Source organism: Naegleria fowleri (genome assembly GCF_008403515.1).
Source record: "Naegleria fowleri strain ATCC 30894 chromosome Unknown tig61, whole genome shotgun sequence".
Taxonomy (NCBI): domain Eukaryota; phylum Heterolobosea; class Eutetramitea; order Acrasida; family Naegleriidae; genus Naegleria; species Naegleria fowleri.
Genome location: NW_025407993.1, coordinates 515,138 through 540,527, shown reverse-complemented (window position 1 = coordinate 540,527; position 25,390 = coordinate 515,138). Strand labels below are relative to the sequence as shown.

At 38.3% G+C, this 25,390-nt stretch overlaps 10 protein-coding genes across 10 annotated transcripts; 4 read left to right on the top strand and 6 right to left on the bottom strand.

Annotated features, from left to right (window-relative positions):
• Positions 1–1,537: 1,537 nt before the first annotated feature.
• FDP41_008587 (uncharacterized protein) lies at positions 1,538–1,966 on the top strand (the record flags this gene model as incomplete). The annotated part of the gene is made up of 1 exon (XM_044712456.1): positions 1,538–1,966. The coding sequence occupies one exon, from the start codon at positions 1,538–1,540 to the stop codon at positions 1,964–1,966; it is 429 nt and encodes a 142-aa protein (XP_044558093.1).
• A 1,233-nt stretch (positions 1,967–3,199) lies between these two features.
• On the top strand, positions 3,200–4,066 carry FDP41_008586 (uncharacterized protein; the record flags this gene model as incomplete). The annotated part of the gene is made up of 1 exon (XM_044712455.1): positions 3,200–4,066. The coding sequence occupies one exon, from the start codon at positions 3,200–3,202 to the stop codon at positions 4,064–4,066; it is 867 nt and encodes a 288-aa protein (XP_044558092.1).
• Positions 4,067–4,495: 429 nt separating this feature from the next.
• On the top strand, positions 4,496–5,869 carry FDP41_008585 (uncharacterized protein; the record flags this gene model as incomplete). The annotated part of the gene is made up of 1 exon (XM_044712454.1): positions 4,496–5,869. The coding sequence occupies one exon, from the start codon at positions 4,496–4,498 to the stop codon at positions 5,867–5,869; it is 1,374 nt and encodes a 457-aa protein (XP_044558091.1).
• Positions 5,870–5,961: 92 nt separating this feature from the next.
• Positions 5,962–9,190, bottom strand: FDP41_008584 (uncharacterized protein; the record flags this gene model as incomplete). Its single annotated transcript, XM_044712453.1, has 4 exons — positions 5,962–7,286; positions 7,359–7,421; positions 7,480–8,199; positions 8,308–9,190. 4 exons carry the CDS (start codon positions 9,188–9,190, stop codon positions 5,962–5,964), a joined length of 2,991 nt encoding a protein of 996 aa, XP_044558090.1.
• Positions 9,191–9,413: 223 nt separating this feature from the next.
• Positions 9,414–10,362, bottom strand: FDP41_008583 (uncharacterized protein; the record flags this gene model as incomplete). Its single annotated transcript, XM_044712452.1, has 2 exons — positions 9,414–9,922; positions 10,092–10,362. 2 exons carry the CDS (start codon positions 10,360–10,362, stop codon positions 9,414–9,416), a joined length of 780 nt encoding a protein of 259 aa, XP_044558089.1.
• Positions 10,363–10,526: 164 nt separating this feature from the next.
• Positions 10,527–11,066, bottom strand: FDP41_008582 (uncharacterized protein; the record flags this gene model as incomplete). Its single annotated transcript, XM_044712451.1, has 1 exon — positions 10,527–11,066. The coding sequence occupies one exon, from the start codon at positions 11,064–11,066 to the stop codon at positions 10,527–10,529; it is 540 nt and encodes a 179-aa protein (XP_044558088.1).
• Positions 11,067–11,265: 199 nt separating this feature from the next.
• Positions 11,266–14,077, bottom strand: FDP41_008581 (uncharacterized protein; the record flags this gene model as incomplete). Its single annotated transcript, XM_044712450.1, has 2 exons — positions 11,266–11,811; positions 11,966–14,077. 2 exons carry the CDS (start codon positions 14,075–14,077, stop codon positions 11,266–11,268), a joined length of 2,658 nt encoding a protein of 885 aa, XP_044558087.1.
• Positions 14,078–14,535: 458 nt separating this feature from the next.
• FDP41_008580 (uncharacterized protein) lies at positions 14,536–16,899 on the bottom strand (the record flags this gene model as incomplete). Its single annotated transcript, XM_044712449.1, has 1 exon — positions 14,536–16,899. The coding sequence occupies one exon, from the start codon at positions 16,897–16,899 to the stop codon at positions 14,536–14,538; it is 2,364 nt and encodes a 787-aa protein (XP_044558086.1).
• Positions 16,900–18,289: 1,390 nt separating this feature from the next.
• Positions 18,290–19,879, bottom strand: FDP41_008579 (uncharacterized protein; the record flags this gene model as incomplete). The annotated part of the gene is made up of 2 exons (XM_044712447.1): positions 18,290–19,373; positions 19,587–19,879. 2 exons carry the CDS (start codon positions 19,877–19,879, stop codon positions 18,290–18,292), a joined length of 1,377 nt encoding a protein of 458 aa, XP_044558085.1.
• Positions 19,880–21,297: 1,418 nt separating this feature from the next.
• Positions 21,298–25,294, top strand: FDP41_008578 (uncharacterized protein; the record flags this gene model as incomplete). The annotated part of the gene is made up of 2 exons (XM_044712446.1): positions 21,298–23,356; positions 23,439–25,294. The coding sequence occupies 2 exons, from the start codon at positions 21,298–21,300 to the stop codon at positions 25,292–25,294; spliced, it is 3,915 nt and encodes a 1,304-aa protein (XP_044558084.1).
• Between the last annotated feature and the right edge of the window lie 96 nt (positions 25,295–25,390).

The window sequence follows — 25,390 nt, the reverse complement described above, 5'->3', positions numbered from 1 at the left end:
CCCAAACCCAAACCCAAACCCAAACCCCCAAAACCCAAACCCAAACCCAAACCCAAACCCAAACCCAAACCCAAACCCAAACCCAAACCCAAACCCAAACCCAAACCCAAACCCAAACCCAAACCCAAACCCAAAACCCAAACCCAAACCCAAACCCCAAACCCAAACCCAAACCCAAACCCAAACCCAAACCCAAACCCAAACCCAAACCCAAACCCAAACCCAAACCCAAAACCCAAACCCAAACCCAAACCCAAACCCAAAAACCCAAACCCCAAACCCAAACCCAAACCCAAACCCAAACCCAAACCCAAACCCAAACCCAAAACCCAAACCCAAACCCAAACCCAAACCCAAACCCAAACCCAAACCCAAACCCAAACCCAAACCCAAACCCAAACCCAAACCCAAACCCAAACCCAAACCCAAACCCAAACCCAAACCCAAACCCAAACCCAAACCCAAACCCAAACCCAAACCCAAACCCAAACCCAAACCCAAACCCAAAACCCAAACCCAAACCCAAACCCAAAACCCAAACCCAAAACCCAAACCCAAACCCAAACCCAAACCCAAACCCAAACCCAAACCCAAACCCAAACCCAAACCCAAACCCAAACCCAAACCCAAACCCAAACCCCAAACCCAAACCCAAACCCAAACCCAAACCCAAACCCAAACCCAAACCCAAACCCAAACCCAAACCCAAACCCAAACCCAAACCCAAACCCAAACCCAAACCCAAACCCAAACCCAAACCCAAACCCAAACCCAAACCCAAACCCAAACCCAAACCCAAACCCAAACCCAAACCCAAACCCAAACCCAAACCCAAACCCAAACCCAAACCCAAACCCAAACCCAAACCCAAACCCAAACCCAAACCCAAACCCAAACCCAAACCCAAACCCAAACCCAAACCCAAACCCAAACCCAAACCCAAACCCAAACCCAAACCCAAACCCAAACCCAAACCCAAACCCAAACCCAAACCCAAACCCAAACCCAAACCCAAACCCAAACCCAAACCCAAACCCAAACCCAAACCCAAACCCAAACCCAAACCCAAACCCAAACCCAAACCCAAACCCAAACCCAAACCCAAACCCAAACCCAAACCCAAACCCAAACCCAAACCCAAACCCAAACCCAAACCCAAACCCAAACCCAAACCCAAACCCAAACCCAAACCCAAACCCAAACCCAAACCCAAACCCAAACCCAAACCCAAACCCAAACCCAAACCCAAACCCAAACCCAAACCCAAACCCAAACCCAAACCCAACAACCAAAACCCAACAACCAAAACCCAAACCCAAACCCAAACCCAAACCCAAACCCAAACCCAAACCCAAACCCAAAACCCATTTCGAGATTTAGATCAGAAGCTGACAACATTGAAGTTGCACAAACACTACTCCAAGCTACTCGTGAGGCAGTGGCTGAAGAGTATAACGAACTTGTGTCCAAACGTTATCAATCAACGCTTCTTAAAAAGGAGGCCCAACCAATTCCATCCTCAACAAAAAAAAAATCGATGACCAAAACACCCACTCCACAATCATCCAACAACAAGATTGTAACAACTATAGCTTCATCGTCCAACAACGTGGTAACAGCTACATCGCCATCCTCTCAACAATCATCCAAAAACAAGGTTGTAACCACTAGTGCTTCATCATCCAACAACGTGGAAACAAATACATCGCCATCCTCTCAGCTGCCATCCAACGTAGAAGCATTGGCCGTTTCTCAAGAAAATTTGGCTGATGAAAAAATGTCGGTAGATCAAATATACAACGCCTTAATCAACAACGATCATAAGGCAATGGCTTCGTTCTATTTTTCTCTTTCCGATTTACCTCAACAAATTCGTGGCTTAAATGAAACACTGACAAAAATGGATGCGAGAATCACAAGCTTGGATATGAGAATGACAAACTTGATGTTTTCGAAGATGTATTAAAAAAAACAAAAAAGAAAAAAATGATCACTCATTTCTTTATTCTTTCATCGAGAGGAGATAAAATTATTGCGAGAAATTGTAAGTAGCGTTGAAGTGTTGGTGTTCTTGTAGTCATGTTCGTTATGTTTTTTTGTAATGATCCGAATGGATTTTTAAATTCGGGTGATGATGTTATGATCATGGAATTTACATGGAAACACCGTGTTTCGAAGACGTAAACAACAAGAATCGTTTGATTAATTTAGAGGAACAAATGGGTTTGTAGTCTCTCCAAACACCCGACCTTGATAAAGGTCCAGTGTTTGTGGGATTTTCTGCATATTTTGTCAATTAACTTTATTCAGCATTTGAATTTTACACAATATGTCATTCGTTGCAACGTAATTCATAAAATTACAGGAATATGTCAAGAAGATTTTCATCAGTTAATCCAATTGAGAAATCAAGCGCGATTCAATATATTAGGTAGACCAATAGAAATTTCAGTGGAAGATGAAATTATGATAACGCTTGTACATTTGCGGCAATATTGTACAGACTAATTTTTGAGTTGCGTTTTTCAAATTGAAAAACGAACAATAACCTCTATAAGAATTAGAATTCTTGATTGGCTGTATTTTGAGCTAAAAGGCTATATATTTATGCAAACTTTGCAGTTCAGAATGGATAATAGTGAAGAATATTTTAAACATTTGATTACCATAATAATAGACGGATCAGAACAACCTGCATTTTGTTGTGATTCCGCAATTTTGGATTTTGAATTCTATTCTGCATTACTCAAAATCTTCTCTAGTGTTCATATCAGAATAGAAAATAAGTTCAGGGAAATCAAGATATTTAAATCTTGCAAAGAATGAATTAGAATCAAAACCAAAAGCAAAACTGAAGTGCTGCACATTGCTCATATGCGATGGGTGATCGTGGGTGCTTTTTGCAACTTAAATTGGACAAGATATACTAATAAAGACTTTGAAATGTCTTGCCCATAAAATCCGATGGAATTTGGAAGAATTTGAGAGAATTATGTCCAAAGGGTTCTTGTTCTCTTCTTTTTCCGAAGGTTTCCCATGATCCTCCTATTTTCTACTTTCTTTTGGAATATACGAATCATCCTGATGATGGTGATCACAAGATCCCAACGATAATACTTTTTCATCCTTTTCTAGTGTTGAAAAAGCCTCTTTAACTGAGTCCCTGTAGGACTGCGCCAAAAAAACCGTTTTTTAAAAAATGGCTTCACAAGCGACTACCAAATACTACAAAACCACTGGCGAAGAAGACTTCTACCCTGATGCCAATAAACCCTATAAAATAGGAACAGAAGATATTCCCTATGAAGCACAAACACCACACCTATTCGGAGTGGTTGATATAAATGTGGCCAAAGATGTAGCTACCAGAGGCGCGCTCAAACGAATGGTAGGAACAAAGGATATGGTGGAGAAAGTAACTTCAAAAAAAGTAAAATATTCAGCCGTCGTGGAATGTACCCATGATATTAGTGAAATGTTGAATGAGATGAAAACATTTCAAAACAACGTTGCAATCTTAAAGGATGATGTTAGAACCCTACAACATAAAAACGAGAACCTCGAGAATGATATTAGAACCCTACAACATAAAAACAAGAACCTCGAGAATGATATTAGAACCTTACAACATAAAAACAAGAACCTCGAGAATGATATTAGAACCTTACAACATAAAAATAAGAACCTCGAGAACACTGTTTCAGACTTGCAAGACAAAATGGAAGAAGCCGAAGAGTTACATGAAGTTGATATTGAATATTTGGAAGACAAAACAATGAGTTTACAAGCCATTGTGATCAGGTTAATGAATGGTTTCTTAGAAGATGATAGAGACTTCCTCCAATACACAGACCTCGTGCAAGACATTCTTAAAAACGAATCAAAAGAAAATATTTTGAGCAAATATTTTACAAGTAAGGCCAACGCAGACAAGATTGCAAAAGCCTTTTCAATGAATGTCAAACATTTACCTAACATCACTGCTACTACACAAGAGTATAAGGAGGGTGTATTTGACTGTTTGAAGAAAAAGGTGGACAAATTAAAGGACTTCATGAACATCTGAAGAAGGTGAATCATCGGGCTTATGTACTGAAAGGAATATAAGCAAAACGTTCAACAAATGGAGGGGTTGTTTCATTTTGGGAGGAATATCTGGATCCTATAAAAGTCGTTCTACCATATTTAACCATTCTCCTTGTTGTCTCGTACTTGAACACAATGTTCTTCTTTTTTGCTCAGAACTTGTTGTTTTACACTTTTATAAAAGAATATTTTTTTCAATAACGTCACATACTTGTTTTTCAATCATCATCATGGAAAATCTTCAAAATCTTGGCAAAAAAGACACATTCAGCATTAAGAATCAATTATAAATTCCAAAAAAAAATTATTAAAAAAAATTGACTCTTGATTTCATCATCAAACCTCATTTTTCTTCAAGAGATTAATTTTATTCCATCAATCTTAATTTGGTTTAATTCATCATCACAACATGATCCGTCGTATTACCACTCTTTCTGCATCTTCAAAAGGAGCATCTTCCAAGACAGCAATTCTCGTTCAAGCAGCGCAACAACGTTCCTTCCATCATGAAAATGGTAGAATGGATTCATCCTCTTCATCATCGGAAGCCTTGAAAAAGACCTCTCTCTATGATTTCCATGCCGAACACGAGGCAACCTTTGTTCCATTTGCTGGCTACAAAATGCCTGTCATGTATCAATTGAGTAAATATAAGGATGCTCTCAAGAGAGAACATTTACAATGTAGAAATTCTGCTGCCTTGTTTGATGTCTCTCATATGGGTCAGGTCAAGGTGACTGGTGCCGATGCTCAAGAATTTCTTGAAAAGGTCACACCTGCCAACATTATTCAACTCAAAGTAGGTCAGGCACGTCTCACTCAATTCACAAATGAAAATGGTGGAATTTTGGACGATTTGATGATCACCAAGAAGGGAGAGAGTGACGGAAATTTTGATTTTTATGTTGTGATTAATGCTGCTTGTGTGGATAGTGATATGGCACATTTACAAAATCAATTGAAAAATCTAAAATGTGATAGAACTGGAAAGAGTTTTTCAGGATCAGACTTGCAAATCAACTTGATTTCAGGAAAGAGCTTGATTGCTCTCCAGGGTCCAAAAGCCGTCGAAGCATTATTGCCATTGCTGGCCAATGATGAAGCAAGAGATAGAGTTAAAAACCTCAAATTCATGACAAGCTCTGACGAAGTTGTGGTTCTACCTGGTAGAAAGTCATCATTCTCTGTTCAAGTTTCAAGATGTGGTTACACGGGTGAGGACGGTTTTGAAATTTCTGTTCCCGATGAAGCCGTTGTCGATTTGTCAAGAGCCTTGTTGCAAGTAGGTGGAAGTGAACCTCTTGTTCGATTGGCTGGTCTCGGCTGTAGAGATACTTTGCGTCTTGAGGCTGGTTTATGTCTTATGGGTCACGATATGACACCCCAAATCACCCCAATTGAGGCCGCCTTAAATTTCACAATTGCTAAACGTCGTCGTGAGGAGGGTGGCTTTCCAGGTGCTCATGTCATTAAGAAACAACTCGAATCAGGTGTAGAAAAATTGAGAGTGGGTTTCTCGTATGGCCAAGAGCTTGTTGGAACTGGCAAGACAGCAGTAATTGCTCGTGAAGGATATAAATTCAAGGACTTTAAAACTGGTGAAGAAATCGGTTATGTTACAAGTGGAACTTTGAGTCCAATTTTGAATCATCCTATTGGAATGGGATATATTAAGAGCGAATATGCAAAGGAAGGAACTGAATTTGGAATTCAAATCAGAAATAATTTGCAGGTGGCAAAGATCACCAAAATGCCATTTGTTCCAACTCGTTATGCCAAGTAGATGTATTGTATCGTCAAAGTTTGTCATAATGCTATTGGTTACAATGTTTATTGTTCAATGAACCATATATTTTAGCTTGGGAGTTTCAGAACTTAATCTTCTTGGAATCGAATATCAGGTCGAGCTGCTGCTAGATCCACAGGTTCATCCACAAAAAATGATTTGGAAACATATCTCAAAGAAGGAAGGTTTTTCATGACATGAGTCAATAAACTCATGCGAGGTGGTTCCGTATCTAAATCTTGAACATCGTCTGTGAAAATATTCTCCAGTTGTGATGTATAGAGAGGGTGTTCCGAATTTTTCGAGTTTTTGCCATCATTGTCATCATCACTCACAACAAACAAGTCGTTCAATGATTGGAACAAACTATTAATGTCAAAAAATTTGGAACTAGGACATGGTTGAATGATGAGCGTTTTCAAATTACAGATAACGTTGGGTAAATGCTTGCCTGATTTCGATCGAACAATTTCTAGAGTGTTGAAAGTGCCGTTGAACATTTCCAAGGTTTGCGGAAATCTTGCATGATGGAAACTCTCAGTCTCTCGGTCTGGATAAATTAGTAAGGATAAATTTTTCAAATTCTCATAATGTTCAATATTTCGATACAACATGCTGATTTCATCTCCACTCAAATTAGCACAAATGTCAACTTCAAGACTTTGCAAATTTTTCCACTCATTTTCTTCAGGTTGGCAAACGGATCTAATAAAAGAAGGATCCAAATAACAATCTTGCATACAAAGGGTGTCAATCTTTTCAAATTTTGAAAATACTTGAACCACAAATTTGGATACTCCAAAGTCGCATTCCTTGACATAAATTTCTTTCAATTCTACTCCATTCAAATCGACCACATTTTCGTCAGAACGGTCAGTAGTTGAACAATTGGAAATGGCAATTTTTTGAATGGGAAATGTTTTCAGAGCTTGTATCAATAGTGATGTATCAACAATGGTTTCAGAAATGTCCATGTTAACAAGTAGAGGAGTTTGTTGAAGTGCAATCATATTTTTGAGGACTTCCATGTTTGAGATGCTGATACTTCTTAAATAGGGACATTCCATCTGTTTGACTACTTGCACATAGCTTAAACATGAAGCCTTAATTAATGGAGAAACATTTTCAGCAGTTTGGTTGGGGATGGGATACGAGAGTATGGTCAATGAGTTGATTGTTGTTTCCTCAACAGTAAAATATTGAAGCTTATTTGTTCTGATCAATAAATCATCAATAGGTGAAACATTGGCACAATGAATAAAACATAAATTTGGACAAGTGATCTCAAGAGATCGAATATCAGCATAGCAAAGAATGATTTCGACAGTAGGAGATTCAATTTTCAATTTTGAGAGTTTGTGTTTCTGAGATGAAAGAATGTGTAATTTTTTCAACTTTTCAAGCTTTTGGATGTCTATAATACAAGGTAAAACGAGGTTATTTTGAAAACCAAAATTATAACAAAAAAACACACAAGTCAACTTACTCACATCCGCTAAAAATCGCGAACCAAGTACTAAATGTTTCAATTTGGTACAACTTTCGATTACTGTGATCATTGCATATCCAAAAATTTGAAATTCGCAACACACTTCGAAAATACTTACATTGTGGTTTAAAGTTTGAAATACGTTGGACTTTTAGAGACACTAATTTAGGACCCAATCGCTCAAGCACTTCTCCCTCAATCTCCAAAACCTTGAGAGACTTGAGATTATTGAACTTTTCAAACGAGTAAGATTTAAAGAAGATGGAATGTACATATTCAAGTCGTAGGCATGAAACATTGTAGAATCGATCCAAGATGGAATGAAATTCTGAAATTTCTTGTCTTTCTTCTTCAGATTTAGTTTCCATTTCGGATGCATCCATGGCATGTTTAGAGACCCAATTCACAATCGTACACGATTTGAGTTTTGCAGGATTGAATTTCAACATTTTGAAAAGTTTAGAAGATCCAACCTTGACGGTTAATTTTTCAAGAGAGGCCAAGTTAAATTCTTCAGAAGATTCCGTAGTGCCCTCGTCTTCCTCCTCATACTCTTCGTCGTCCTTGGTGGTTAAAATTAAATATTTGACGTGATCGTTAATGTTTGTAAGGAAGGTTTTGATTTTTGCTTTACTTCCAGCTTTGGATGGATCCGTATCTTGTAAAAAACGAATGAATGAAGCAAGCAATCTCGTGTTAGAAATGAGTTGGATACGATCAATCTTGGTAAAATCGAGCATGGGTAACAGTGTATCAACGAGAGCCAGTCCAAACATGGATAAATGGAAAAAGTCAATTATGGCGTCTTTAAAGCTTTTGAATTGTAAAAACTCGAGGCCTATCCATGTGGTAGCGACATTATTTATCATAGTACATGCATTCAAAAGGTCCAAACAAACAAAAATGATTTAAATTTTTACAAAAAAGCCATTGATTTGAAACATACCTGGGAGTGTGATATTTCCAAAAAATGTGAATTGACGTGTATACAGTTTTTTGACTCGTTCAAGATTTGGATATCCCGCCATGTTCGAGTGTTGAATGAAAGCATCCATTTTACGTACGGCATTGAATTTGTGGCCGCATTTGGAAAACACATCAGCATAAATGCTCACATGACGAATGTTCTCTATTCTCCATTCGATAAATCTCTTGAATAAAAACAATCCATTAATAAACGAAATATCATCTGAAATGTCAAAAGCTGTGAGAGCTTCAGCTTTGGTCATGGCAATATTTCTCCAGAGCTTGCATGTGTGAGAAATTCGAACAAAATCAAAAAACAGTGAGTATGAAAAGATGTAGCTCAACAGATCAGTTGGTAGAACTTGATTCAAATTTTTGTCAATATAATTCACATCAGATTGGTTCATTTCTGTGTCATTCTTTTTAGCAGATTGTGTTTGTTCATTCAACAATTGAACCAATTTGCAATGAGAGCGTTCCAAATCCTCTCTAAGTTTTAATACAGCATCTTGTCCGAGTTGTTTCAAATCTCTATACAAAATGTTACCGACACCCGATTGTGATACTCTAATTTTTCGCAACACCACTTCGTACTGATCAATGGACTGCGATATTTTCGAAAACAAATTATCTGTGGCCGTGTCCTCATCATTCATCACATCGTTATTCGTGCAGGCAACCATTGTACAATTATTTTCTTTTACTCTTTTACTATATGGAACCAAAGTACAGTCTTGTTCTTCAACGCTCTCCGATTCTCCATTTGTAGGTTCTACTTGTTGATGTTGATGATTCATCTTGCCATCGTGTTGCTTTGGAGTGTCCTTGGATGAGAAGGCCTCCTCTGCGTTTCGTTTGCTCATTTTTTCTTCAAGGGGATGTTTTATTGTAAATTCTAAAATTCGAGGAATAACTGACCTCATCTTTGAAATTTCATCACTTTTCAAGAATTCGATGGACGACTGTTCAAACCATGATTTTGGAACGCTCAGACACTCACAAAGAATCACATGAATTTTTGGTTCGAACTGACAAGATTCTCAATGCAAAGCTATTTCAACATTCTACTGATGTTCAAATCTTCTCTCAAAACTCAAAAACAAAAGGTTGTTCAACAATTTTGTCCCGCTTATCTCCAATCACTGAAACTGCATTAATGTAGAGTCTATCTTTTGTTGTATCATAATAGAAACCTCGTCCATCATGATTGTGGCCAAAGCAATGAATTTTCAAATTTGTGAAATAATTATCGGACTCAAGAAGCATGGTCAATTCTTCAGACCCTCTCGAAGTTCCATCATAAATAATATCCAGCTTGTTCTTATTGCATGGAAAATGTGTTAGTAAAATGTCAATATCGCTTGGAATTTCAAAGGTTGTCTTTTTCCGTTTGTCTTTGAAAAACACAGGAAATGCCCATGCTCCTCGATAACGAGTGCCATGAATTTTGATTGCATTCTGATTTTTATCCTTGATGGTAATTGTATCATCCAAAAGAAGATGGTACTTGGCATGAAGTTTTTTCTGATTTTCTGGACTGAAAAAAATGTTGAATTTTGTACCAACTACCACGTCAGGAGCCCATTCATGGTTACCTTTGAGTTGAAATGCACATTCAAAATATTTGTCAAATGTGTGTCATGTGTTCAACCATGATGATTTTTGAACGTAGTAAAAATAATTTTTCAAATAATAAAAATCAGAATCATCAGAATCCATCCCAAATCATCATCTCAATATTTCGTTTTGATCACCATCACCTACCCACAATCATAATAACATGTTCAAACTTTGAATCACACTTATCCACTAAAAACTGAAAAAACATTTCCACTTCTGCAGACAATCCCAAATTGGTAAAATCTCCACAATGAATCAAAACATCACCATTCGGAATGATCAATAAATCATGCAATAAATGTGTATCGGAAATGACCACAAATTTCATGGGAACAATTGGCACCGATTGGGTTGTATTTTTTGGAAGGCGTTTCGGAACGTGTTCGATGAAAGTCGGAGAAGATGATTGAATCATTTTTTTCAAATGCGCGTTTACTTGAAATAAATTGTTAAATGCATTACCACGAACGTATCAGCCAGTCGTATAAATATATATTATCATATCATACAATCGTGGTAATGTAGTGATATATCATATATAATTTTATTTACATCAATTATGCCTCAATAAATTGGCATTCAAATATAATGAGTATTTTGAACTTGAAAAAATTGTAAAACCGTTTTATACATTTCTCCAGACACTCCTTCAGTTCGATTTTCCAAAACTAATTGCATCGTTACTTGATCAAAAAAGTGTTGTAATTCCACTTTTCGTTTTTCAATAATTTCTGGATTCGTATTTCCAAATAATAATTTTGGAGGAAAATCAAATTTAAATTCTTGAGCTAAAGTTGTTGACATGGAACTCGTGGTTGTTGCTGCTGTGGATGAATTCAATGTCGAATGATGTTGATGCGCATGACTATTGAGAATGGATGTGAGATTTTTAAATAATTCTCGAAGTTCGGAGTAACGTTTGCCGACGGTCATGGATATGAGAATTTGTTGATTATTGTGAGTGGAAATGGCAGTATTTGTGGAACAAGACGATGAAAGAGGTATTGGATTTTTCACAATGAATGTGAGATCGTACATGACCGTGGCGTGTTTGTCTTTGGTGGTGACAACATTGTATCCATCCACGATGATGCTGAAACTGAGGGTATGTGATGACATTTTTTTGTCCGTGAAAAGTAGTCGGAGTTTGGTGACGGCTTCTTTCCCGTGAAATGTTCAAATGAGTAATCTTCAACTTGGCATCACTTTCTAAAATATGAAATGACATGGTCATTGGATATTCCAATTCACAACACATGTAGCTACACTGTGAATGATCATGGATGTAAGTTACTTGTAACACCCAATATATATATATTTAATCTTGCAACAATCGTTTACACATGACTGGGAATTCTTCATTACTTCGAATATATTCTCGTGCTTTTGTTTCATATTCCTCAATCACTGAAGGTGTTACTGTATCCAAATCATATTTTCCAACATCAGGTGGATCAAATCGGTAATAACTAATGTCAGCATTGAGATCTCTTTCATTCAACAATTTCACCATAGTAACCATTTGTGCATGAATTCGTTCTGATGAAGTTACCAAGTCCACTAATAGTTTCAAATCAGTTGCTGTGACTATTAAGTTTTCAATAAATCCTCTGGTCTTTTTCATGGCCTCATTCGTATTGGGATTGAAAAAATCACCATCTTGTGAAGGAGAACGTCTCTTCTTTCCAGTACCTAATGAGACGAAAACAAACTTATTGTGACCCAGATACATTCTCATGGCCTCACTAAGAGCAATCACAGATGGATTGTTTGCAGTCAATCCACCATCTGTGAAATAATCATTTCCAATGTAGGCAGCATCAAAGAAAATGGGTGCTGCAGTGGTTGCTCTCAATGCATTTGTCTGTGAATGTTCAAGTGTGTTCAATAAACATTCGATGGAATTTGAGTAATGATGAAGGAAGACGTAATGAAAACATTGCAAGTTCCATGATGTTATTGTGTCGCAAAAAGAAATAAATGATCATATCTATGCTTAAACTTTCAAAACAACTTACAATTTTCACACCACGACCAGTGGTTGTTCCAGAGTAAAACAAATCATCGTAAATATTTTTCGAAATGAAATCATTGGCAGGATCCAGCAACTTTTTAGCAGCTTCCTTGGTTGAAATGAAAGGATTGGTGTACGTTCTGAAAATGTATGGAAATTGTTCTGTGAAATTTGTAGAAACTTTAGAACCTGGTTCTAATGCTTTTTCTGGTTTGATGGTTCCACAAACAAAAGTAAATGGTCTCGTCTTGGTTGCTGAATACAAATCAATAGCTCCCGCATTTCTCTTAAAGTATTTTTCAAGAATTTTTGACTCATACCAACTCTTTCCTCTCAAAAATTTGATTGCCTTTTTTAGTGTCGTAAAATGCGAATGCATGTTAAAAATGTCACGACCCATGGCCAGGTATTGAGACTTGACTTCATCCATGGTATAGCCAGCTTCAATAAAAAAGGTAATAATACCACCGGTAGAACTGCCACAAACGATATCAAACAATTCACCAATTCTCTTTCCAGTACATTCTTCAATGGCTTTCAATTGTTCAATGAGAACAAGACCTCTCATGCCACCACCGTCGAGCGACAAGACTTTGACTGTTTTGCCATCTTTTGACTTTTTCAATGCTTCATAGTCAATAGTGATTGAGGAGGCATCTCCAAAGTGATGAATCAATGTTTCAGGATCCTTGAAGAACGTTTGTCTTCCCTTAATATCAAACAAGTGGTCTCTAGAAATGAGTGGATCGTACAACGAGTTGGCCACTTTACAGCACCACAATTTTCGGTGCATAATCTTCAAATATAAGTAGTCCATAGGATACTTTTGTCTCAGTTCACGAATTTTGTTTCGATCATTGTACTGATCACACAAAAATTGATCAAACTCTGTGTACGTGTTAAATTTGTAATGTTGCTTCTTTTGAGGAGTATAAAACTCCACAAGTGTTGGATAATATTGCAAGTCGAGACAAACTTTCTCGAAAATCACTTCATACGCAGAAGGATGAATTAAATGCTCGCGAATTGCCTCTTGTGTGGATTGAGAAGCTTGTTTGATAATTTTCGAAATGTCATCCATGGGTACATGCTCATTTTGTGAATAAAAGGTATCATTGTGAAAATCTAATTCATCTTCCTCTTCCTTCACCCTCTTATCGTGACGTTCTTTCCACACTTTGAACAAGTGCTTCACATTCTCAGAGAGACACGAAACGAGTGAGGATTCTTCAGAAAACAATTTCGCAATTTCTCTACAAAAGTAAAAAGATCCTCCCTTATCATTATCTCCATACATTTTATCGATATTAAAATCCTTAATGACTCTACAAATTTGTTGCAATCGTTTCAATATTTTACAATTTTCAGTGACGCTTTTCACACACAACGATTCACTCTCGTAACCTTCTAGAACATGTTGAGGAACCAAAGTTGATTCATGTTTTTCCACCAAATGAACCAATCCATCTTCCATGAACACAAATGTCTTTTCTTGAACACCACTTGTGTGAGGTGCCGAGAAGGAAACTCCAAACTTGATAAAATCAGGATCATTGAAATTTCCCTCACTCATCAAACGCAATGGGAAATACAAGGGATAATCATCCACATCATACAAAATCACTTTCATTTGTAATTGATCCTTCTTTTTGATGCACACTTGTCGTCGACCAGTGGTGGTGGTGGTTGAAGAAGAAGAAGCCTTCTCATTCGTTTGACAAGCTTCTGAACTTCTCCGAAAATCATCCTCTAACTGTTCTTCCATCACTTCCAACCAATCCCGAAAGTAATACACCAACAAGGACTCTTCATTGGAAAGAAGAAAACTCTTCTGATTCTTCTCAATGACTTTATCGGGAACATTATAAACTGGACTCTGTGAGATCTTGTCGTAGACTTTACGAATTTCGAGTTGATCTTTGGTGAGTGAGGAGGAACGTCTGGGACGACCGTTTTGGATGATGGGTGAGAGAGGTTTAGGTGAACCTTGTCCAGAGAGGATGGTGGGAGAAGATGATGAATTGTTGTTGTTGTTATTATTGTTGAAGGATTTTTTGGTTTGAATTTCTAATTCATCAATGACGATGAATTGTTTATTGACGAGTTCGCTAATCATCGTTGTTTGAGTGGAGGATGACGATGACTACGACGACGAGAATTGGAATATCTGGTGGCAGTTGATGATACTTGGAAGAGAGGTTAATGATGAACGTACGTTGATGGCGCCTGAAAGACAGAATCTTTGGGTGTTTCCTTGAGGAGACGCAACAGATGTCAGTGAATCACGACTCGAAGTATGTGGATAGCAGGAACAACACGAAATGTTTTTTTATCTACTTGTTAACGGTTTATTTTTCAAAAACGTCGACAACTGACATACGTCATCTCCAAAATTGATGGTTTACCAAACATGCACTCACATGCCTTAATCGAGTTCCTAAGGTGAAACTATTTCTCATTACGTATGTTCCTGTTGTTCGCCCACTTGAAATCTAAAAGGACTTGGAAACATGTGTTAAGCATGAGAAGATGTTTCACTTCTTTTTGACATCTAAAAGGACTTGGAAACATGTGTTAAAATTTATAATGTGTGTATTTTATAATTTTCTCTCCTTTCGCTTTTCGTTGAATATCATGTTCTCCCTTATTAAATTGTTCATATTCATTTTGCATGAGAAAACCATTGGTAGGGTTGGTAATGACTGAAGGCGATGATTTTCTTCGTCGTTGATTATTATTTGATGCTTTCGGTGATGAAGAATTTGAATCCATGAATTGTAATTGTTGCAATGGTGGAGTCGAATTTAAAGGATAAGGAGGAATGGAAGTGTTATTGTATTTGACTGGAAATCGAGTGTTGTTGTTATTGAATGAAGAAGGTGATAATTGAGGAGAGGAACAAGTTTCATTTTGAAAAGCGACAGGTGTTGAAGAAGAGGATTTGGGTTTTCTTTTTTGTTTTTTCATTCTTGGCGAAGATTGTGGAGTCATGGTTGTGGTGGATGAAGAAATCCATTCAATGTTGGACATGGTGACAGTGTGCCCTAAATTGCCAGTAGTACTACTCGTAGTTGTTTGTTGTGGAAATGTCAAACTCGAAGGAACCATCAAACTTGTCGATGTTTGTTGTTGTTGTGGATCATTTGGAAAACCATATTGTTGAACGTGCATGACAGGTTGAAAAGGATGTGGAGAATCAGAAGAGGATTCCACATGTGACGGCTGAGAAAGATGAATAAAAGATCTTGTGGATGACAAGTCTTGTTCGTTGGAGTTTACATGTTGTTGTTGAGGAAGAAGTGGAGGATGATCATCTTTCAAGTAGTTGGTCGTTACATGTGGTGGTTGAGGATGGTTGTGGCCACTGATGGTCACCAATGTTGTCGTCGTTGTCGTAGTTGTTGCATGTTTCAACAATGGTTGTTGATTGGTTGTTGGTGTTGTTACTAATGTTGTTGCATGATGATTGGACATGTCATTCGTGGTGTCCAGATTAATCATCTTTTCCATTCCAACGACATTGGAAGGACATGTCGGTTGTTGTTGAGTTATTGCTGTTGTGGATAAAGACGAAAAGGGTGGTTGTTGGATTGGCCTAGTAGTAGTAGACAATGATTGAGAACTTGACTGATGATCAGTGAACAACGTCATCGTTTTGTGTCCACGAACATTTGGTCGTGAGGTTGCATGTAAAGTCGAAGGAAAGTTTTTTGATAAGAAACGATGTGAGTCCATCCCATGTCCACCACTCCTCCCCAAGGATGATTCATCAACATTCAACTTGTCATTATAAGAGTCGAAATGATTGACAACGATTCCACTAATTTCTAATCCTGACGTTGCATCTACCAAATTTGTGGAAATTGGCCCAACTTTCGAATGGTTGGATGATGGTATGGCAGTTGACACATGTGGGTGGATGCTTAATTCTTCTTTATGATTCTCTCGTTGTTGCTGCTTTTCGATTTTTCGTTTCTTGTTGTTTGTTGACAACAACAACTTGTTGTAAAGAAGAGAAGACTTCTCAACATCTCCTCCTTCCTTTTGATACCATTCATCAATGGATGGCAGTTGCATGACAGGTTTTGTTTTCACTTTTTCTTGAATTGTTCGTTGTTGGTTGTCATTCCCAACAAAAAGGACATTTTGACAAGTCTCCTTTGGATGCTCTCCAAAAGACACAACAACACTTGTTTGTGGGGATGTTAAGGCTTGAGATTGACTCCTCTCCAAATTTTGTGGTTGCCTCGGAAAGTAGCAAGCCATGAATGGTTTCTGAGGTTGATTCGTTGATTCAGGAGGTGTTTGTTGTGGTGGTTGTTGTTGGGGTTGTTGTTGCGTTGTATACATCATCGTGAAGGGGGAATAAATCTGTGGCGCTGATGATGAGGACAAGTGATGATCATGAGAATCATCTTGTTGTGGATCGTAATGGAGGTGGTGGTGGTGAGGTGGTGATGAAACCGTCATCATTACTCCTTGTTGAGGGTCATGATGGGCTCGAGTGAATTCTTGCATGGATAATCCCATCGAAGAAGAATTCACCTGTGATGTGAACGAACCCAAAAAAGCATTCAAGTTCGAAGAGGATGCATACGGCTGTGGAGTGGATGCAGAATGATGGCAAGATTTTGAAATCAAAGCAACTGGAGTTGTAGACCTTACACCTCGATTTGGTCTTTTTTGTCTCTGAGTTTGGGGTGTCAGAGTGGTAGAGGTGGTGATGTTTGTTCTTGTTGTTGTTGGATCGAATGATGAAGAAGATCCACCTTCAAGAGATGCTGAGCTTTTTGTGAATTGAGAATGATTGACATTTCCAATCAAAGAAGAAGAAGATAATGATTGAAGAGAATTCATACCAGCGCTCATCATGGTTGAATGGAGTGGGTTTTTCTTTCTTTGTTGAGAGTCTTGTGGAGGTTCTGCCGGAGGATTCATCTTTGAGTTTCGTAATGATCTTTATCGGGAAATTGATTCAATGAAACTCTTGATGATGAAAAAGATAGAAACCCAAAGCAAAAAACCGACAATTCTTTCGAGTGATTCTGGATTGCCTTTTCGCTCCGTTCAACTCGAGAAGTTCAATATTTCACTGAGATGAACTGTGGAAGCAATCAAATTGTGGAAGCTGAGATGGGTTGTGTGTTGCTGTTTCAAAGGGATAATCGTCATGTGGACCACCCAAAGCAATACGTGTGGAAACAAAAGAGCGTCCACTTTCAACACCACACACATAAAGTGGATAGAACAATGTGTGTGTCTGTGTGGATTCGGTCTCTCGAATTCGAAGTGAGAGTTGGAGGAAAAGATTTTGGTTGAAGTTGTAACTTTTTTTCACACAAACACGAAGACTCACAGCAACAACCACCAAGAGAACCGATCGAGTAAGATTACATTTGAATTAATTTGGTCCCAATCGTCACAACGAAAATTTCAATTTTTTGAACAGCAATCCGAGCGGAGAACATTTAAAGACAAGGTCTTAAAGCCCTAACTTGTCTGAATGAGTGTGGATTAGTTGCGTGTAAATGCGTCGATTGCGAAGATTCAAAAAAATTGCTCTTTGAAGCCGAAAATAAGAGATCGTGCTGACCGGCAATTAGAAACATTCTTAATTATCATTCTTATTGACAAGTGACACTTGTTGTTTTAATTACCAAAAGCGTTCGATTTTTGCCCAATACAAAGGCAAAGCTCAATAAAAGGTCGCAAAATTACAAAAATAAGCAACAGTTTTCTCATTGGGCAACACATTGCCTATTGGGCAAGTATAGAAATTATGCATGTCCTGAGTTGTTGTTTCGTTCGAATGAAGAAGGTTTGATTATGGTTCTTCAACAAAAGGACCTCCATAGCAAGACTGAAATATTAGGCCAATGACAATTCTTTCTAGCGACAATGAGATTGTTTGGCGATTCACTCTGGAGTCACAGAAGATTTGAAAAAACCTTTCTTTCACTCAGATTCGAAAGCTGTGCGTCCAGCCCTTGATTTTTACAACCCTATGACATCTTAATTTCTCGAAAGATCTATTGAGAGAACATTTCAGTCGTTTAGTTATTTTTTTATTAGTGTATATTTCAATAGTAAATTAAGCTTATGGAATCCAAAAATGAAAGAACAAGAGATCAGCTGGCCGACTCATTCGAAGCGCTTTGGGAGAAAAAAGCTTTCATCTCCGGAGAAGAAATCTTCCTACTTTGCAAGATTGGTTACACGAACGAATGGAAAACAACTCCAATCCTTACATTGAATTGGATTGTAAAACAATTTTACAAATGGTTTTAATAATTGGTGGTGTGGCTCAACAACCGTTTCGTGATGAAAATCATGGAAACAAATCTTCCATATCATTATCACAATTGAAAGAAGCAAACAAGAAGGAACCTCTCCGAGAAGGATACGAAGCGCTTCTCTCTCCATTCTTCTTCCGAGCCTCTTGATTCTTTTGTTGCTGACTCACATGACTCGAGTTGGAGGAGAAACTTCCCCATCTTCTTCGGGGAGGCCCGGAATTTGTTGCTTGTGGTTGCTGTCCATTGGAAGAAGGTTCTTGAATTTGTGGTACCGTTGAAGTACTTGCATGATGAATGATGGTAGATGAAGAATTCTCTCGATTTCTTCCAAAGAGTTTGGACAAGCCTTTTCGTTCCGAGGACCGTGGTGAGGTTTTCACTTCACGCAGAGCTCTGAATTTTCTCATCTCCCTCAGGAGACCATCAAAACAATCATCAATATTGATATTCTCCTTCGCAGAAGTCCAATACAGAGGCAATTGATAGTTCTTGATGAAATCAGGATGTTGAGTTTCATCGAGACCTAGAATTTCCCTCACAATGTATGACCTTACTTCCTTGTCTAATTTTCGGAGAAGTTTCTTGTCTCGTTTCTCTTGATGTTTCTCCTTCTCGGTTTGAGGATGTTGCTGCGGTAGAGTCGAGTTTCGTTGAGGATTGGGCAAATCTGCCAAATGAGCATTATGCAACAATAAGTCAATCTTATTTCCGACAAAGATGAATGGAAAGTTGAGAGAGGGATGAAGGAATGGAGAGGAGGTGTGGCCTCCTGATCCAGCATTACGAGGAGAGGTTTGTTGTTGAGCATGTCTTGATCCAGAGTAATTACTGTGAATGGAACTAGACGAAAAACTTCGATCATGTGAAACCAATGACATCATGGAGGAGGAGAGTATGCTTGAACTGGTGGACATGTATGAGCCCAAGGTGGCATCACTGCATCGAGGAGTACTTGATAGAGAGCTACAATCACTGACATCTTCTTCACTCATTTTGATACGTTGAATTTGTTCGAAAAACTCTTTCAGAGACTTGAGGGAGTCACCATTGGTGACATCAAAGACAAAGATGAAACCATACGATCTTCTCATGTATTGAGATCTCAACGCTTTATATCTGTTGCAGTGAAAATAGGGTCAACCATTAGAGAGGTGTGAGCAGCAATTTGTATTATGGACATACCATCATCAAACCCATCAGGTGATTGTTGACGTTGCATATTTCACAAAGTCGATACAACAGCAAACATCAACATTTACAACATGTTTTACAATGGGTGAATTGTTGTTGTTCAGATTTCGCTGAACCAGTGCTACAATTACTACTTACTCTTCTTGACCTGCAGTATCTATAATTTCCATCTGTGTGGTCAAACCGTCCACATTTCTCTTCACATAGTACGCATCCTCAATAGTGGGATCATAGATTTGTTGTTTATCAAAAGTACCCTGAATGAATCGTGTTGTGATGGAACTTTTTCCAACCGAACCATCCCCGCATAGTGCCAATATAAATTCATCGACACAATTTGACGAAGAGGAAGAGGCTGACATGGTTGAGGCATTGGAAACACTACTTGCTGATCGCTCACGAGGACTTTTCGAAAGTTGTTGACTTTTCATGTTGTTGTAACAATTGACGAAAATAATAGTTGCAGAGTGAAGTTTGTAGATTGCTACTGTGTGGTGTTAGTGGAGAAAAAATTAGTTGGTTTTCTAGTTGAAAAAGGACTCACAAAAGGTTAATTGTAAACAACAGAATGCGTTAGTGAATTTGTTTTTAAAACCAAAATGAATGGAGAGAGACATGACAGTCCTATTCAACAAAATGCATCCTTGTTTGTATGAAAAGTGACAGTCCTGTTTGTATAAATTAATGAGTGAGCACATCATGTGTTGAATACATTGCAGGACATGTGTGTTATTATCCATTCACTTTGTTTTCATATGTCATTAACTTTGTGGCCAATTTGTACTTTTTTGGATGATTTCCATTCGATGGAAATTACTGAATAACGAGGTGGATTTCATGAATGTGATGAGGAACTCGATGGTTTTTATTTCATTAATAGGTGGTTCTAATAACATTGTTGACCACTAATTCTTCCAAATGCTTGTTGAACTTCATCAGCAAGGAATTGATGATCCTCCGCAATTCCTTTTTGAACTTTTATAATTGAGGAATGATGGTTTAAGTGAGTCGGTCCAAGTTGCCATTCCCAAAACTTTCTTCATAGAGATCCCTCCCATATATATTCAATTAATTCTCCATGAGGGGTGGGAAATGGATGCCCACAAGATCTCATGAATGCAACCTAATGGTGATACTCAGTGATCTTCTTGTTCGAAGCATAACAAAGGCCAAAGCAACGCGAGATTGAAGGTTTTGGGCAAGAACATTTATTTCCCATCAACCAAAAAAAATATTCGTTGTGAGGCTTTTTTTCGGTCCGATTGGCGTTTGTTGTTCATCACAAGCATATTAACAATCACAACAACAACGAGTCTAAATCAGACACACGCGCACTAGTGTATTACATTCATCATTAACAACAGTGAACAAATTTTTGTTGAAAATTCCATCAAGGCTTGAAAACGTTTTCAATAATTTGAGATATTTCAAGTCAGTCATTCATCAAGCGGTAGCAGCAAAAACAAGTGCATCTTCAAGCAAACTAGAATAGTTTTGGTGAAGGCACCACAAAAATCAACGGAGTTGATCAGCATCCATTTTTGTTAATAGTTTTGAACATAACCGCTCACCCCGCATATATTCAAACAACTTGTAATCAAGCAGCTGCTGCATCCTGATTTTCATCACTGAAGCAACAATTATTCATTATTTGAATTGGCTCATTTTGAATTTATTGTATTTTAGGAGATTTTTTCAAAGTGTTCATCACCAATCGTGCATCTCTGTGAATTTGCATTGAAATACTAGTCAATAACGGAAATTCCTCCCTCTTATTTTAGTATATTTGTTACTTTCGTTCACGTATTCCAACAACAAAGTCAACAATTTTATTTTGAATCAGCACACGATGACTCACTTCCGCACCAATAACAACAAGCGAGGAGGTGGCGGAACCAACAATTATTCATCATCATCCTCTACTGCAACAAGTACGCAAAGGTTTTCCTCACAACATCATCATCATGATTACTCAAAAGCACCTCCAACCATACTGAAAAATCAAAATCGGGTAGATCGTGCAAATTCAAGCGGAAGTAACCGCTCAAATGTTTCATCCTCTTCAGTGGGAGGAGGCTATCACTCTACTAGAAGCACAGGAGCAACAAACTATTCATCACAAACTCCCTCCTATCGTAGTCAAAATGAGGAAGAAGAAGATTATGAGGAAGAAGAAGAAGATTTTAATCAAGATGATGATAATGAGGAAGATAACACTTTTGAGGAACGAAAAAAGTATTCGGGTATTCCTTCAGGCAGTAGTAATCAGAGACCTTCACAATTTCAATCACAACATGTCGCTACGAGTAGTACCAGCAATGCCTCCTCTTCATCCTCCTCACAGTATTATGGATCATCTCCCACTAATCCTCAACACAATCTTTCATCGGGAAGTCATGTAACTTCACCTAGATCTAGTAACTTTTCACGGCCTCCATCGCATAGCGGTGGTGGCAGTGGCTCATCATCTTACTCTAGGAATAATACAAGCAACCGATACCATTCTACGCACTACAATCCTTCTTCCACTAACTTGATGAATGTGAAATATCATTGTGAAAATATTAGCCACCTAAAAAGTGGGTTAGATCCAATCACCCAAGTTTTATTAAGCAAGAAGCCTTTACATCATATTATCGTTTTATTTGGTGCAGATTTACGAGTAAGAAATTATGCTCAACAAGTGCAAGAAACTTTTTTAGCTAAGGGAATTAATGTGTATACACAATTGGCTTGTTACACGAAAGAGACACCGACTTCATCTGAGGACTATGAATTTATCAAACCCGATCACTTGCAAGAACTCATAACCAACTCGGTTGCAGACTACGTTGCAGTTATTGGTGATAGAAATATGAAACACAGAACATGTCAAGCAAAAAAGAATGGAAAACTTGTAGAAGTGAGCGTTGATGAAAGAGCGGAAGAAATTTTACAAGACTGGGAAACATCTTCTCCCCATTCCGATTTTCCAATACTCGACTCGATATCTAACATGAGAGATATCAGTGATATTACTACAGAACAAGTATATGAATTGATTGAAGCTTTTGCCAACATACGGCATATTAAGGATCGTGTGGATAGATTGCGAAAAAGTATTAGTGAGTTGAGAGATTGGAAATCACCAAAATCACAAAAATCAATTCAAACCATAATGGATGAAAAGATGTTATCCAAACTTACGACGTGCAATAATGCAGCAATCAAATTACACAAGGACCTAATTTCTGCTTTGGAATATATTCAAGACTTACCATGTAATTCTGAGAGTAGTTCTGGTATTTCCGTGCTGGATCCAGAAGACGAGAGAGGTGTGTCTCTCAATTCTAAGCATTTAACTGTTTCAGGAGAGGATAACAGCGAAGCACAAACTTCTGGTGGTGGAGATGATGAACTGATCATTGCAATCAGCTCTTCCTTGAAAGAATTATTAATTGAGAAGTGTAACGAAATCATTCCAACCATTGAAAAGCTTGGAGATCAAATGTCTGAAATTGCTGGATCATCGTCCCTCTGGAATGCCTATATTAAGGAACATCGTGAAGAACAAGAGAAAATTAAGCAACGCAAATTACAGCAACAAGCTTTGAAGAGCAGCAGCATTTCTACAACTCCACCAACTCATCTTCACATTCCAACCAACACTTCTACTACTAGTAATGTGAATAGAAAACGCAACAACTCTACAAGTTCTACAAGCTCGAGTGGATCCATCTCAAGTTCAGGAAGTTCTAGCACCAATCCACAAAATGGTTGGAGCTGTCTTGAGTGTACTTATGTGAATAAGGCATCTCTGACCCGATGTAAAATGTGCAACAATCCAAAACCAAGTGAACCTGAGTGGATAGATGCTTCATCTCAAAAGAAACCAGTCGTGATGGCCTCATCAAAGAGCAAAGCAACAAGTACTGCATCCACCAAGACAACATTAGCAACAAAGAAAGGACAGACCAATATGAACCTGACAGTTCCAAAAGACATCTCCAGCTACGTCTACATCGAGTACAGTCTCTTCTGGTAGCAGCAGTAGCAGTAGCACCACTCAAAAAGTGGTTGTGGCTGCTTCATCTTCTTCTAACACGTCTCCAGTCATTGTAACACCAACAACTGCAACCTCAATCACACCATCCTCTAACCTTTTATCCACTCCAACTAATCCATCACCAATTCCAAATCAATCATCGACTGCAAAAGCATGGCAAACAAGTTCAACTCCTGTTACTGCTTCTTCGAACCTTACTGGATTGCTCGGCAGTGGTAGTAGCAACAACACAATGATTAATCAACAACCACAGCAGCTTCCCTCACAATTTTTCCCTAATTTGCCATTCCCCAATGGATCACAACCAAGTGGAGGAATTCTTGTTGGCCCTTTTGGAGGCCCATTTGTTCCTGCAATTCAATATCCTGGTAGCATGATGGTCGGTCTGGGATTAATGCCACCAACTAATAGTAACTCTTTCCCACCAATGGGTTTAGGTGTTCCTCCATCGTCATCGTCATCATTAAACCAAGCTCCTCCCATGAATAATCCGACCTATGATCAGGAATATCCTTCACTCGATCAGCTACACTCAAAAGGAGGCAAGAAATCGTCGTCACATCCAACAACTTCTAGTAGTAGTGCTACCATTTCAAGCAATGCCTCATCGAATACTTTTGGCTCAAACATGCCAGTGGATCTTCTTGTGGGAAGTGCATTTTCAAGTAGTAGTAGTAGAGGAGCATCTCCTCTTGTCATGAATTCTCCTAAAGTCAAGGATTCGAGAAGTAACTTTGGTTTTCCTTCATCACCCATTTCAAGCCAGTCTGGAGACAGCAGTAGTGTCACATCTCAGCAATTTTCACAACTTCATCTCTTTGAGAATACTAACATGTTAAATCAGAATACTATGCCTTCGTCAAGAGGTTTTGGGTGGGATGCCCTTCTTACTGGGGGAGCAAGCACTACAGGTGGCTCTTTTGGAAATATCATGCCCAGCAACAGTGGCGCGAACGGACATACACAGCAACTGATCTCATTTTCAGGAGGTTCCTACGGCTCGAGTCATAATCAGGAGGTTGCAACATCTATTACAGATTCCTTGTTGTCAGAGGAGAGACCAACATCCCCTCAACAAAAACCTTCAAATTTCCCAGCAAGCCTTTTGAACAATACCCTGCCATCAAATTCGTCGTCCTCTTCATCGTCATCACTCAACTTTACGAGTCTTTCATGTTTTAATACAACTGGAGACAGCATGTGGACCAATTCGGCATTATCAAATTCCTCATGGGGCTCCTCTGCTAAGGACTTTTCATCGAGCTCTGCATATTCTTCAACGAATCCAGCAGGTGCATTTGCTACAAGTGGAGGTTTAGGATTGACAAGTTTTCTTCCAAGTAGCAGCAGCACTGGTAGTGGAAGCAATACTCTCAGCGGTAGCTCCATCGGTAGTTTTTCAAATTCAACAAAGAGTGCTTTTTCTCCTTTTGGTGAGAGCAGTGGCATGATTAGTAATTCAAGATCGACCTTATCATCGGCATCAAAGAATGTTCCTTCTTCTACATATTCCAACACGATGAGTAGCACCACTACGAGTCAACCTTCCACAAGAAGAATTCCTGTGAATCAACCATGTGTAGTTTGTGGACAAGAATCATTACTTGAATGTACTATTTGTGCATCACTGAGAAGAAAAGGTGTCCAACTTGCTCCTACCTATTTTTGTTCCACTGAACATCAACAACTGGCATGGAAAGATCATCAACAAAAATGTCATAACATTAATCCTCAACAAAGTCAAGCCGATACTTCCCATCTCACTCAAACCCCTTCTCCTTTTGGAATAAAATACTATTAATTCCTTAATTTGACCTTAACGTTAGCTGACTCACCACTTGAACCATCTGAAACTCACTTAAGAGAAAGAAAATAAAGAGTTCAGAAAATCATTATT